A 14,482-nucleotide genomic window follows, 5' to 3' on the forward strand; every position below is an offset into this window, starting at 1 on the left:
CAAGAGACACTTTACCCACCCAGAGGCAGTGAAGAAGTGTGTGGCCGCTCTGGGCCTCGGGTGGGAAAAAGCATTAGGGCCAAGCATGTGTGGGACCCAGGTCTGCACTCCCCCTCTAGACCAACTGAAGATGCTGGGGTCCCACAGAAGCAGCCACAAGAGTGTTCTGAAGGATGTTTTTACAGCCAGAAGTCACCAGACTCACCCAGGGGGGAACCCACAAAGATGAACTCACAATCTAAAATCACAAACCACCAAGGAATCAGAACCACGAGAGTCCTCAGAGGAAACAGACACGAGAGAACTTGGAATCCTGCAGAGGAGAGCAAAACCGTCAAACTACTGAGTTCAAAGGATGTCAAACAATGTAACAGAAAGTGTCCATAACAACTTTTCAGTTTGTTTTCATTGCCCATGGTTGAGTGAATTGCTAGGTGACGATAACTGGTTTTGTAGCCAGCCCCAGAAATGACCATCCATGGCAAGTGAAATTGTCACATTACAGTGCAACTTGTTGTAGGTGTTGCCGTAGAGCAAAGCTAATTGCCACTCTAGCACAGCTTTGTGACGTTGTGCCTGGAAATACGGTAGAACATGAAATTCAGAAGGAACTGGATGGTCCCATGGGCTATCTTTACTGCGACACATGGTCAGACTCTAGTGAGAGTCTGAGCTCTGGATCCTCACTGAGAAAGGGGACAGAACGCCCAGTTACTGGCGCTCAGGGTTTTCCAGGTGGTTGGTTCACTAGATATGCAGGTACATTTACAAATAGTTATTCACTGAATCTGCATCAGAACTCTATGAGGCAGTGTCTTAGTCTGCTCTGGCTGCCTGTAACAAACATAGTATAGGCTAGGGGCTTAAGCCACAGAAAGTTTTTTTTCACACAGTTCTGGAGGCTGGAAGTCCAAGATCACAGTGTTGGCCAGGGAAGGTTCAGGGTAGCTTCGACTGGCTCGTAGGGGACCACCACCCTGCTCTGTGCTCACGTGATACCTTCTTTCTGTACACGGAGAGAGTAAATGAGGAAACTCTCTGGTGTTTCTTCTTATAAGGACACTAATTCCATCGTGAAAGCATCCTCATGACTTCCTGTAAACCTAATTACCTCCTAAAGGTCTCACTTCCTAATACCACCACGCTGTGGGGGTAGGGCTTCAATTTATGAACATGAGGACACAAACACTCAGTCCATAGCAGGCAGGCACTGCAATAATCCCCATTTTTACAGATGCAGAATAAGGCACAACCAAGTTAAGTGACTGAACCAAGGGCCACAGCTCATAAGCAGCGGGACTGAGCTATGAACCCGGGCAGTCTGCGCCCTGACTGCCCGCTGTTAGTGAGCACGCTGCTCTGCTGCTTTGCAGACATGTACTCCTGAACCCTCTCAACAACCTAGCGAGACAGCTATTACCAGCATTTAACTAGTAGGTGTCCCTAGCTCCCCATGCCACAGAAAGTCCTAATCTCCTTCAGATCTACCCCACCACCCTCACTCCTCTCCAGGCTTCTGCTAGGTCAGTAAGCGGCCATTCACCCTGTTACTCAGGCCAGAAAACTCATTGTCAATCTTGGTGTCTCTCTTTCCTCCACACCCACATCCACTCCATCACGAAGTCCAATCAGCTTTCCCCTATTTGCAGAAAGGATTCTGAATCTGACCTCTGCTTGCCACTACCCCCATGCTTTGGATTCAAGTCCAAGCTACTGTCTTTTGTCCTCCATCACCTGCTTTACCTCCTGCCCATGACAGTCCGCCCTCCACATGCAGCCAGAAGGTCCAGCTAAAAGGTGATCCCGAACCAGCCACCGCTATCCTTCCCGTGAATTTCTTTCCAGGCTTGCTTTCATTCACATGTGTCTTCATAAAATCATACGTACATAGCAGAGTCTATAATGTGCTTATTTTAAAACCTAACATCCCATCATGAACATCTCTGTAACACCGTTTAAGTTGCTTCTATAGCGTTATTTTTGACACCTGCATCGTGTCCATTGCACGGATGTCCTGTCACTTAGCTAATCCTATGTTATTGGGCATTTTCTTGATTTCCAGTTTTTGCTACTGGAGATATAAGCTAAGTGACCATCTTATGGTTAAATCTGTGATAGAACTACAGCTTCTTTAGGATGATTTTCTAGAAGAGACATTATTTCAGAGATTCATCCAAAAAAGACCAGTTTGCTTCTGTTATGATTAGTGCTAGGTTTGGGGACTTATGGTATTTCCATATGGCGCCATGGTGATTCTGTAGAGAGACTTTACATGTCTTAGAAAATCCTCGCTAGAGCAAATGGCTCCAAGAGAGAGCAAATACTGGAGAGACATTTGTGAGAGCCTGTCCGATACACGTTACTCATTGGAATATTTTCAGTTGCAAAGGCAATAGGACTCACTTCCTGGAACTCTGGGAAGGGTAGGAGAACTCTCTCTCTGATGAGGCTTTTCCCTGAAGCATCCACATCTGATACACAGCCACAGCCACACACACACTTAGCAAGATCATTTGGAATCACAGCATATGAATATTTTCCATTCTTTGAAGAGTTAACATTATCTCGCATACAGTTTTTCTACTGTTACCAAAGTCTCCCAGCCCCCTCATTTTACATGGATGCAAATATTCCATTTGAACAAATTCTTTTTCATTCATTCTTTCCTTTATTGTTGAACACGGCTGCCTCCCACAAAAAGGTAAACCTCTGCAAGACAGGGATGAGTCTTATTGATCTGTAACTGCCCAGCAGAGTCTGTGATGCAGCACAGGTCTTTGATAAATGCTGATTAAATGAACAAGCTTGTGAACGGTTGGCTGGATGGATAAATGGATAGATGGATGGATGGATGGATGGGTGGATGGGTGGGTGGATGGATGAATAGATGGACAGTGGATAGATGGATGGGTAGATGGATGGATGGATATGCAATACTTTAGGGTTTGGGAGGGGATTTCTATGTTAGATGGGCTTGTTCTAGATGATTTTAAGGGTCCTGGCCAACTATAGGGTTTTGCTTCTCCGTGGGCTTCACTGGGCTTTTTCAGCATCCATGCATTTTCCTATGCCATACTTCCTGCAAAACATGCCATGTCTCCCTCCCCTGTCCTCATCTAGTGATTCCTTACTCATCTTTCAAAAAGCAGCATGGTTTCCCTAATCCTCCCTCTCCCCAGCTGAGTAGCTGCTCCCGCTCCATGCTCCTCTCACCGCCCACTTTGCCCCATCCTGCAGTCTTGTTTCATAATGCACTTCTCTCATTAAACAAGGAGCTCCTGGAGAGCAAGGGCCCAGCCCTAGACCTCACTGTGTGCCCACACCTGACATCCCGCTTGGTCTTGGCTTTAGGAATTAAATAGACCTTTGAGCTCAACCTGCTTTGACGTCTTTAGAGCATCCTAGATGGTCTTTAACCAGAATCCTATAAAATTGTTTTGAAGGTTAGACAGGGTAGGCAATTAGTGACTAAGATTTCACCTGCACACAAGAAAATCAGAATTTCATGCTCCCTGGCTTAAAAGTTACATGAGTTTCGTTATATATTTCATCACATTAACATTTCTTTTTTGAAAAAAAGCTCTATTCATCTAGTTTTATCTCCAAAGCAGAGAAGAATGTTTTCTAGCTTTAATTGCTGAACTTCCAGTTCAAGAGAGAGCTGTTCGGCAGCCTGCTCTAATGCCCCAGCCATGCTCGGGGATGCTTAGAAAATGGGGAAACCTGTGACTTGCTGAAGACTCCAAGATACACGCAGCAAAAATGTGGGATTTTCTGTTCTTGAGAACCCATTCTCAGCCCAATTTTTGGTAATCTGAATAGGGAACACTTCCGACATTCCCATTCCCATGAAATTGTGTTGCTCTGTGCACACATGGCATGCTCATCAGTCTATCGGAAGGCAGAATGCATCCTTCCAGATCCCCTTAACGCTACTTTACAGATGGGGACACCAAGGCCCAGAAAACAGAAAGGATGGGCCCCAGGTCACAGAGGTACTGATGGGACCATGAGGTATGAGTCGAGCTTTTCCTCTGCCCTGCTGGCGATCCTGGAATTGGGTCTTCTGAGAAGGGCTGAGGGAAGGGACAGGCTGCAAGTGTGAATGACAGGCATTCACACGTGTTAGCACATCACCCCAAGGGACTTTTTGGACTCGGTCGAGGTGTTTGTTCCTTAATCTTAAGTTGGAGGTTCTTTCTGAAAGTTCCCCAAAATGAGTATATCCCTGTGTACTCCAATCAAAAAGCAACTGAGCATTTCAAGTCTGCTATTTGCCCAGGTTTTCTGAATGGGAAAAATCAAAGGCTCAAACACTTGCATTTTAAAGCCAGCTAGGGAAAGACCTGGAGCCCAGGATCTAAGGAAGAGAATTCCTCTCTGGGAATTCCTATTCCCTACATGCCTGGAAAGCAGGGCAGGTCCTCTGAAAGGCCGAGTCCATTTTTGGTGCTGGAGTTTAAATCCCACTTCTATTCATCCAGCAGCTAGACAGGGCTAGGGGGGTGTGACTTCTGAGGGTGAAGACAGGACACAGAGGGACACGTGCCCTCACTTCTCCTGTCATCTCCAAGGGCATAACCCACACAACATCTTAGCAAGCATGGCTCGGTGTTTTCATTTTTTGTAAAGTCTCCTTGCGAAGCTGCTTGGGCTGCCTCCCTTGGGATCTGGTTCACGGCTGGTGATCAGTGAGTTCGCAGAAAGTGACTTGAGCGGAATGTTGTTCCCTCAGGGCAGGACACATAAGAAGAGTGATCAAGAACCCAGTGGGTCCTCGATCCCTTTGCATTCAGGGATGGGCTTTGACTCTCACTGACAAGGAGGACAGCAAAGGTTCCGTTGTGCCTCAGTGGCTGAAACCCAACAGAACACTGCCATCTTCCACCTCCATCTCGTCAGCTGCTCCAGACCCAGCACTGGGAAAAGCCAAGCTAAAGGCTACTTCCTTCTGAAAGACCTTGCCTCTTCCTCCAGATCTGAGATTACCTGCCAAGAAAGGGCCTAGCACATGGGAAGGGAAGGAGGTCCTCCTATGTGAGGAGAACAGGCAGAGATGCTCTCTAGTCCAACGATCTCACTTCACAGTGGAACCCAAGGGGGCCAAACCAGACCACGGGTCTCGGTCCCACTCACCTCTGACCCCTCGATGCCCCACCCAGTGGCTCTTACTGGGAATCTAGGAAGCGTTAGCTGACTGACACCAGACCAGACCCTTGTTATTCCCAGACAAGGATTTTTTCTTCTAAACCACGTGTCCTCACTCTTGGCTGTGTCTGAGAGTCACCTAGATCACACTCAAAAATACTGATGCCTGGATCCCACCTCCAGAGATGCTGGTAGAAACTGGTCTGGGGTGGAGTCCTGGATGCTGGGGCTTTTACTCTCCCAGGTGATTCCAGTGTGCAGCCGGGACTGAGAACCACTATTCTCCATCCCACTGCTTCCCGGGGGTGAATGAAGAGAACTGCTGGTCCTCCCGCCATTATTTCCTGTCTCCCCAGACATGGGAGTAAGGGTTTGGGTCAGGAGAAAGATGGAGAAAGACCCCCATTCACCCTCAGAAATCAGCTGTCCATCCCCTACCCTCGAAAGACACAGAAAAGGACAAAGTTTGGAGATCAAGTTAAATGTCCAATTTATTTTTATAACTTGAAACCAGAACAAACTTGGTTTTGAACAAGCGTACAAATGAAATGGCAGACACATGCTGAACTCAACATCGTGACATTAAGGGAAAAAAAGAGGCCCCCAAATCTGGTACAGAGAATAAAAGGAACAATAAATATTTTCCTAAGCCATATTGAAATGACCTCCTGTCATCTCAACATTTTATCCATAATTAAAAAAAAAAAAAAAGAGCCCGTTTCTTAAACGGAGCACAAATGCCAAGCAATAATAAATAGTTCCAAACTTGTAGTAAAGGACAGAACCTCCAAGTAAACAACAAAAGTTCACACAGTAAGTAATAGAAAAGGTAATAAAAATATTTTGCCTTGCCAGTACAAATGCAAACAACTGAACTCAATGTGACTTTGCTTCACGGGGCGGATACAAAAAGCACCAGAATCTCGGGTCTGCCTATGCTCCACAAAGCCTCTGCCTGTCACTTAGGACCAGGATGAAAGGTGGGTTTCCTGACTTTTCACATTTCGCTTAGAGGAATTCAGCCTTCTCCTCTCCCCACCAGACCCTCAAACGGCAAGTGGCAGGTTCCAATTTGGGGCAACTTTGAATCAAGTTGTGGCAGTGTGGAAAACAGCCTGAGGTCGGCTGGACCTCCCCGCCCAGGCTCGGGGCCTCTCTCACTGGGTCACCAGCTTCGGTGTTGGCTTTTTAAAACACGAAAGAGATGCAAAATGCTCTTTTCTCTGCAGCTGACAGAGACACCATCTTTGTGCTTTAGGATGGCTTAGTCCTGGCATGGTGGTGACTTTGCGTAAGCTGGTGAGAGCTAGCTAGCTTTTGTAACTACAGGAGGGTCACCTTGGAGGCTCTCACGGACCTTCACAGGGCATCTGGGGGAAGGGGCAGCCCCTGGGTCTTCGGGTCAAGCAAGTAAGAAGTGGACAGCTCAGATTTACCTCCCACCTCCTCTCCCTTCTTCTCACTTGGCAAAGTTAAGTGGCAAGGAGGAAAGAGCATGTCAAACAGAAAAGCGCCCAGAAGCAAGATTCTGCATTTGGTAAAGAATTGCCCAAAAGGATGCTTGGTTATACTCTCATCACCTGAAATAATGGTTTCTTACAGTTCCTGAAATAAAAAATGGCTTCCTGATATAGATATTTCTTCAAATGTGTTATTCCCTCATCCAAAAAAACCACGATTTTATTATCTTAAAGCTACTTGGCTTTACAAAAAAAGGGGGGGGGGGAGGGAGGGACAGAAACGGAGAAAGAAATCAAGTAGAAATGAAAAGAACAAATAAAGGACCGACAGAGGCTGGAGGATGGCGAGGAAACAGAGGGAAGAGAGAGAAAGAGCTGCGGAAAGGCACCGAATCCATCCCAGGCCCTGGGCATTCGGAAACTGACGGAAGGTGGGTTTCGGAGGGAAAAGCAGCAAAGCAGGTAAGGAAGACGACAGGCCAGCGCTCTCCACGGAACCACAGTTCCTGCTCGCGATGGGGACTCCTTCCTGAAATCCGCTTTGCCCAGGTCCCAGCAGCGGATCGCGTCACCTGGGCCTCGCTGACCGGCCAGCGACCTTTATGACATTTTTTTGCTTGTTTAATGTTGTCTCAAGGACTAAAGGAAGCTCCTCTGCATTTCTTTCTGCTCTGAAGGGCGGGAGAGGTGGTGGTGACGCCACGGTGGCAACTGTAGAGGAGGAAGATGCTCCGGCCCTCTCTCCTCTACACCTGACATCCTTACAGATGGCCGCTTAGAGAAAGGGAGGACTGTGAAACGTTACCGACATCTTTTCAAAAACTGATCTTTCCCTCAATACGAATAAAGAATTTCCCATCCGCTCTGCTGTGGCCACACCAGGGAGCCTTGATGCAAGGTTTGGGGCGTTCAGAGGGGAGCCCGACTCAAACAGTCCTTTGTAGAGGCCAATTCTGACAAAAATATATACAACTAAAATGATTTGTGAACCAAAGCATTTAGCTACTTCCTTTTGTTTCTTTCCCTCAAAGGTTGTCAAACAACCCTTTTTTCTCCTGTACAATAGGACTTCACATACAAATTTTTTTTTTGCAATATTTTATCCTGCCAAATTAAAAAAATATATTATGGCAGCCTGCTTGTTTTTGTTTTTTTTTTTCTTTTTATTTCCAAATTCACTAACAAAAAGGTACATTAAATCCCTTTAAAAGGACAAGCTTACAGTTAAAAAATTACAAGCTCCAGTAAAAATACAGCAAGTGCCTACATCATATGAACCAACCAATATATCCATTCCAGAGGGAGGTGGAGAGAAAAATAAGTACAGATCAGAAATGTGGATTTTTTTTTCTGCAAAGCAATAACAATATTAAGCACTTTTTTTTCTACATACTTTTTCTACATGGTGTAGCAATCCCCTTTTAATCCCCAAATACAAGTTTCTATACATTTTTTTTGAAATAAAAATTCAACACCCAAGGCAGAAAAAAAATGTACTAAAACTCCGACTTTACAGTTACTGTGACAAGAACAAATTATTAGAGACCCACCATTTAAATTTTACTGCAACATTTTCAAGGAAAAGAAAAGGTTTTTTTTTTTTCTTGTTTTGTCAAATGCCCAGGCATTCTCGATTATTACAAATACTGGTCCACTTTTACAGTAATCAAGAAATTTTAATATATATAATATATACTAAAACCCCGTCACCAAAAGAAAACAATATACACGCAGCCACTGTGGCATTTTTTTTTATAACCTATTAAGCAAACTTTGAAAAAAAATGATCGCTCCAACACACATACACACATTTTTTTTACCCTTGTATGTATCCAATACTGTAAACGTATTTTTAAGACAGAGTGCACTAAATTTAACTTTAGAAAAAAAATTAGCCATTGTTCCTGAATTGTTTTTGTTTTTTCATTCAACGATAGCAACTTGTAACTTGTGTCACTTGAGTTTTAATTCAGCAGTAAATCACCTCCACTCCAGATCTAAGCAGCGTTGTCCCACAGACAAAAGGGGCTGAGGATAATTCAGCTAATGAATGTCCAAGGTTGTGCTGGGTTTATTTCTTCATTTGATTGGGTCTTATGGCATTTTCGTGTCCTCAACCAGGATTTTAAAAAATTTATTTAAAGTAAATGTGGCTTTGTTTGTTCCTAAAGAAATGTACTTTTCTTGTTTTACTTTTTTAAAAAGTCTTTTCATTTCAAAAAAAAAAAAGTTTTGCATTTGTCTCAAGAGACTCAAATAGGAAGATCAGTTTTCAAGGCACTCACATCAAATTGGATGGCAGTAGAAAAACTGTCCAATAAATTATTATTTTATTTTGTTCTTTATAGTGCCAGTATTGTGAATGCCACGCTTAGCAATACCGACACTCAATCTCAGCCGTCCCTTACAGTTTAACCCACCTCTGGGCCAAAAAGAAGATGCTGCAATTTCTTGTTTAGAAGCCATTTAATTTAAATGCAAACAAAAGCTTTAAAGTGCGGGTCAACAGAATTCAAATGTCTAATCTTAACAGTCCAATGTTTCGTACCTTCCAACCTAATGGGATAGAAAAAAAACAAAACAAAACAAAAAAAAACAAAAAAACTGGGAAGTAGCGCTGGGCACCTTCGGATGGAACTCTTCCCGTTTTCCAGTAAAAGGGAACTGAGATTGGCAAGATTCCCCACCCACCTCCGTCCGTACAATGTCATCAGTGTGCATCAGATGAGAGAACAGGAACTTCCCTCAATTCTCCATCAGGACACTTGTCTGCTGGAGAAGCGATCAGTTGTCACTTGTAACAAAGTGTGACTTAGGATTTCTGTGGTGGGGGTGATGGGAAGAAGAGACAGAAGCTGTCAAGCCAGAAGCCTGAAAGAATATCGCTGGTTTCTTTCCTTTCTGCGTCACTGCAGGCCACCACCATCCACCCCGAAAAGTACCCATGGCCCATTTTACTTAGTCTAATCTACCGCAAATAATGAATGATTTTTTTCCCAGGGCACATTCCAAGAAAAGGACAAGATCTGCTGGGAATGCACAAATCTAGAATGCACTTGGGCCATTTCCCCAGGCGGCAGCCCGGAAAAACTCCTGTTTCTCAGGTGGTGCTGAGTTTTTGGGAGGGCCTCTACCCACCACTCAAAGGTTTCCTATTATATAGTAAGGTTGAAATCAACACAGAAAAGGCCTCTGTTACTCGGGACATCATCAGTGCTACATCTCCATTCCAATTCTGAAACAAAGTGCTACAACTTTAAAGATTGTTATCCGCTGTACATCCACTCTCCACCCCCAAAAAATCCCCCAAAAAACTGCATGCCACTTTTTATTTCAGGATCAAAAAAAAAAAAAAAAGAAGAAGAAGAAGGAATAAGAAAGTAAACAACTTTAAAAGTCATGTAAGTGTTGGCTTCTTCACAAGAAATTACACATGCTTAGCTTAGATTTCAAAAAAGCAGCGCCCTCCCCCCAAATTATAATTTAAAAGATAGGCTTCCCCTCTACATAGCTTGGGAGTCATTGCTCAGGCTACTACTGGGTTAAAAAAAAAAAAACCGAAGAAGGGATGGATACCCAACAAAATCTCTTAAAGGAATTTAAACAGAAAGAATAATAATAAAAAGTACCTGCACATGCCAAAAAAATTACAAAACCCAATAAATACAGAAATTATTGCACAGTTAAAAGGCTCCACAATTTTTACTGCCTTGATCAACCCTCGGGTTTCCATAGGACTTCGCAGACACAGGTTAGGTTGGAGGGTTGCCTCCCCTGGGCCCCGGGGACACGCGCAGGGGGGCTAAGTGGCGGGGACACGGAGGCAAGTGTCAGGTCAGCATTCTCTAGTTTGGCAACGGGTCCACTGTACAGGGGCGCGGTGCCCGGCCGGCGCACGCACGCGCGCTTAGCTCCTCTCGGCCTGCTCGATTTTGACGTCGTTAGTCAGCAAGTGGTCGCCGTGCCACTTTTTCATGTGTTTCTCCAGGGTGCTGTAGACGCTGAAGGGCATCTGGCAGATGTCGCAGCGGTACACCTCCTTGCCGATCTGCCCGTGCGTCTTCATGTGGCGCGTGAGCTTGCTGCTCTGCGCGCACGCGTAGTTGCACAGCTCGCACTTGTAAGGCCGCTCGCCGGTGTGGCTCCGCCGGTGCACCGTCAGGTTGCTGCAGTTCTTGAACACCTTGCCGCAGTACTCGCACGTGTCGCTGCGGCGGCCCTCCTTGGAGCTCGGCCGCCCGGGGCCCGGGCCGCCCAGGTGCGGCGTGCTGCCCCCGCTGGCCGTGCCGCTGCGGCCCGACAGGCCGCCGTCCAGCAGGTCCCCGGGCGGCGTGGAGAAGCGCAGGCTGCCGTTCTCGGACGAGTGCTCGGACGACGTGGCGAAGGGCGACTGGCGCGCGTCCGTGAAGCCCAGGAAGGGGTCCTTCATGAAGTGCCGCGACGCCGCGTAGCCCACGAGCCACTGCGAGTACACGTTCTCGGACGGGATGAGCGCGGCGGGCGGCAGCTCCAGGTCCTTCTCCACCTTGATGCGCTTGGCCGCGCTGTTGAGCCCGGGGCTGGGCAGCGGCGCGGGTTTGCGCGGGAAGAGGCCCGGGAAGGGCTCGGCGCCCGGCGCGAAGCCACCGCCGCGCCCGTTGACCGCGCCGCCCGGGCCCGCGTCGCCGCAGCCGCCCGCGACCTCGTCGTCGTCACCCGCGTCGCCGCCCGCCGCGCGCTTCAAGAAGGCGCCGCGCTTCTGCTTGTCGGCCAGCAGGTCGCCGTACTGCGGCAGCGCGCCCAGGCCTACGTTCTCCATGACCTTGCCCAGCACCAGGGCCTTCTCGTCGGCCAGCGCCTTGGCCGCGCCGCCCACGCCGCCGCCCGCACCCGGCACCCCGGCCACCACCCCGCCGCCGCCGTTCTCGCGGTTGCGGCTCAGCTCCGAGTCCATGCTGAAGCTCGACTCGGGCCGGCTCTCGTTCTCCAGCAGCAGCTCCTCCTCCTCCTCTTCCTCCTCCTCGTCCTCCTCCTCGGGCTCGTGGCCCAGCGACGGGTCGCTCTCGTGGTGGCGGAAGTCGCCGTCGGACGCCTTGAGGCCCTCACCGGCCAGCTCGCTGGTGCCGGGCTCCGGGGAGCTGGCGGCCGAGAGCCCGTCGTCGGAGCGCCCGGCCAGCGAGCCGGCCTTGTGCATGTGCGTCTTCATGTGGCGCTTGAGCTTGCTCGCCTGCGAGCACGCGTGGTCGCACAGCTGGCACTTGTAGGGCTTCTCGCCCGTGTGGCTGCGCCGGTGCACGATGAGATTGCTCTGGAACTTGAAGGTCTTGCCGCAGAACTCGCACGACTTGCTCTTGGCGGGTGGCTGAGGCGGCGGCGTGCCGCCGGGGGGCATGGGCGGCAGCGGCGGCGTGCTCAGGAACGGGGACTTGGGGCTGGGTTGGAAGGGGTTCAGGAGCCGGTGCATAGGGTTGCCGCGGCCCGGCGACACGGGCGGCGGCGTGGAGCTGTTGCCCGCCAGCTCGCGGAGCCGCCGCGAGAAGTCCATGGCAGGCGAGTCGATGGCCATGGGGTTCAGGCGCATGACTCGGTCAAAGGCACTGGGGTGCTGGGCGACGAGCCCCATCTCCTCGGCACTGAGGCGGTGCGGGTCCAGGTGGTGGCGCGGCGGCGGGCTGAAAGAGCGGCGGCGTGCCAGGCAGGCGGCCCTCGCCGAAGCCCGGGTGGTCCCGCAGGATGGGGCCCGTCATGCGCAGCAGGTTGAAGGGGTTGCTGTCGCCCAGGAAATTCATGAGCGGGGACTGGGCCACGGCCTCGGGCCCGAGCGGCGGCGGGATGGTGAGCCGCGGCGTGAGCGAGCTGCTGGCCGGCCCGGGCTCCAGGTAGATGCGGAAGCCGTGCGTGTTCTGCGCGTGCTGCAGCAGGAACCACGCGCTGTTGAAGGGTTGCTTGCATGTTGTGCAAATGTAGCTGGAAGGCTCATCTTTACCTGGGGAGACACACGGACAGAAAGGCAGAGAGAGCGTGAGAAGCGGACGGGGCGCGCGCACCGCAGGGCTGGAGCCGAGCACGTCCCGGGGTCCACGGCTCTCAAAGGCGGCAGCGAGACCACTTGCGAGCAGGCCCAAGCCCCCAGCGTGGCAGACTCCCCAGTCAAGGGGCTGAAAAGGCCTGCCCAAGTGGGCAGGCAGCCAGCAGAGCCCAGTTCAGGCACAGGATCTGGGCGAGTTACTCCAATTCCACAGGCCTCGCTCGGTTTGTGCCCCTAAAATATGGTGTCCTTAAACTCATTGTCTCAGAAGCCAAAGGAGATATGTTTGTGAGACTAATCGATTCCAATAATAGGAACTATATAAAGGCTGGACTGCAGAAAGGATAGCGGGGCAAATTTCAGCCATTCAGGGTTGGTTCACACCTGCCGAGGTCTAGATGAAGCAAGGCATTACTGACATTTAGACCCCGATCGTTCTTTGGTTGCATGGGGGCTGTCCCGTGCCTTGTGGGATGTTTAACAGTATCCCTGGCCTCTACCCACTAGAAGCCAGGAGCACTCCCTGCCCCATTCATGATGGTCAAAACTCTCTCCAGTCATTGCCACACATCCCGGGGGGGGGGGGTGCAAAATTGTCCCCCCCCCCATCACTGATTAGGCAATATTTGAACCAAGGAAATTCTAAAAAACACAAATCAAACTGAATCACCTTGCAGACATTTTAAGAGAAATGGTGGATACCTCCGCATCATTTGAGATTTTAACTACAGGAAATTCTAGGGTTTGTACAGCAACATTCGTGCAGAAAGCACTGTCAGATTTAAACACGGATGCATAGGAACAGAAGGAATTGAGCATATTATTATGAAGATCACAACTGGGTGACCACTGCCCCCCTCCCCCGACTGCCCCCATGGCCTCATACAACCCCTCTAACCACGGGGTGGAATCTGACCTCCAGAGACCCTGGGGAGGGGGAAGTGGAGGGGAGGTAGGGGAGGGGCGGGGGCCACTGGCCTAGTGAAGTCCTTTGCCAGAGGGCTGAGTGAAAGAGTGTCACATCTGACAGGACAGGAGAATGGCCGCAAGCGTGAATTTGTTACAAAGTGGCTCTGGTGACATCAGGAGCAAACCTTAGTGGACACTGGTGGCACAGAGCCAGAACATCCCTGTCTTTGTCCATCGTTGGGGCAGTCACAAAATGGGAGCCTGGACATTTCATCCAGACCCTGCCTTGCGGCCGCGGTCCTAGCCCACAGGTGACACTGGTTACTTCTCCAGCCTGAACCTCCCCTCATGCCTCACGTGAACTGGACAGGTGTGGGCAGGCCCTGCCTTCCACCATCAGATTTCCTCACCAGTCGGGGAAAGAAAAGGGAACAAGACAACACAGCCGCGAGCTTGAAAAACCCCTTTTGTTTTTTCAAACTTTCTTGTACCTGGAAGATTTTAACGCTGATAAAGTCTGGTAGCCGCAAACTCCCTCGTGGAGCCAAACGTGCATGTTAATTCCCACAGCCCGCATCAGCACGGGGAGGGGAGAGCACAGCCGGGCGGCCGGAGGAGACAGAGGCCATCTCAGCCCCTCCCCGGAAGATTAAGGACTTCTGAAATCCCGTACAGAGACCGATTTTTTGTTTTCCACCCACGAGCTATGTTTCTTTGGGGCTTCACCCTTAGCAGTAAAAACCAAGTGGCTCTAGGACCAAACGCCCTGAGTCCCGTACATGTTAGACTGGACAGCTCCCAAGGGGCTTGGACCTCCCCGAGCCACACAGTGTGTGCGATGTCACAGGAACACAGTGGGCCGTCCAGGGGCCAGGGGGCAGCATGCAGACCCAGAACCAACGGGGCCAGAACACCTACCACCTGAAACCAAGACATGCCTTTCAAGTCTGGTGTTCCA

General features: G+C 49.5%; 1 protein-coding gene across 1 annotated transcript in view; it reads right to left on the bottom strand.

Annotated features, from left to right (window-relative positions):
• Positions 1 to 5,621: 5,621 nt before the first annotated feature.
• The window catches only part of BCL11B (BAF chromatin remodeling complex subunit BCL11B), a 94,233-nt gene continuing 85,372 nt past the window's right edge, over positions 5,622 to 14,482 (bottom strand). The window contains 2 exon segments of the mRNA XM_032482595.1: positions 5,622 to 12,264; positions 12,266 to 12,573. Coding sequence (XP_032338486.1) covers positions 10,516 to 12,264; positions 12,266 to 12,573 — 2,057 coding nt within the window. The 3' untranslated portion in view covers positions 5,622 to 10,515.

The sequence above is a fragment of the Camelus ferus genome, chromosome 6 (assembly GCF_009834535.1).
Source record: "Camelus ferus isolate YT-003-E chromosome 6, BCGSAC_Cfer_1.0, whole genome shotgun sequence".
In the NCBI taxonomy this organism is placed as follows: Eukaryota; Metazoa; Chordata; class Mammalia; order Artiodactyla; family Camelidae; genus Camelus; species Camelus ferus.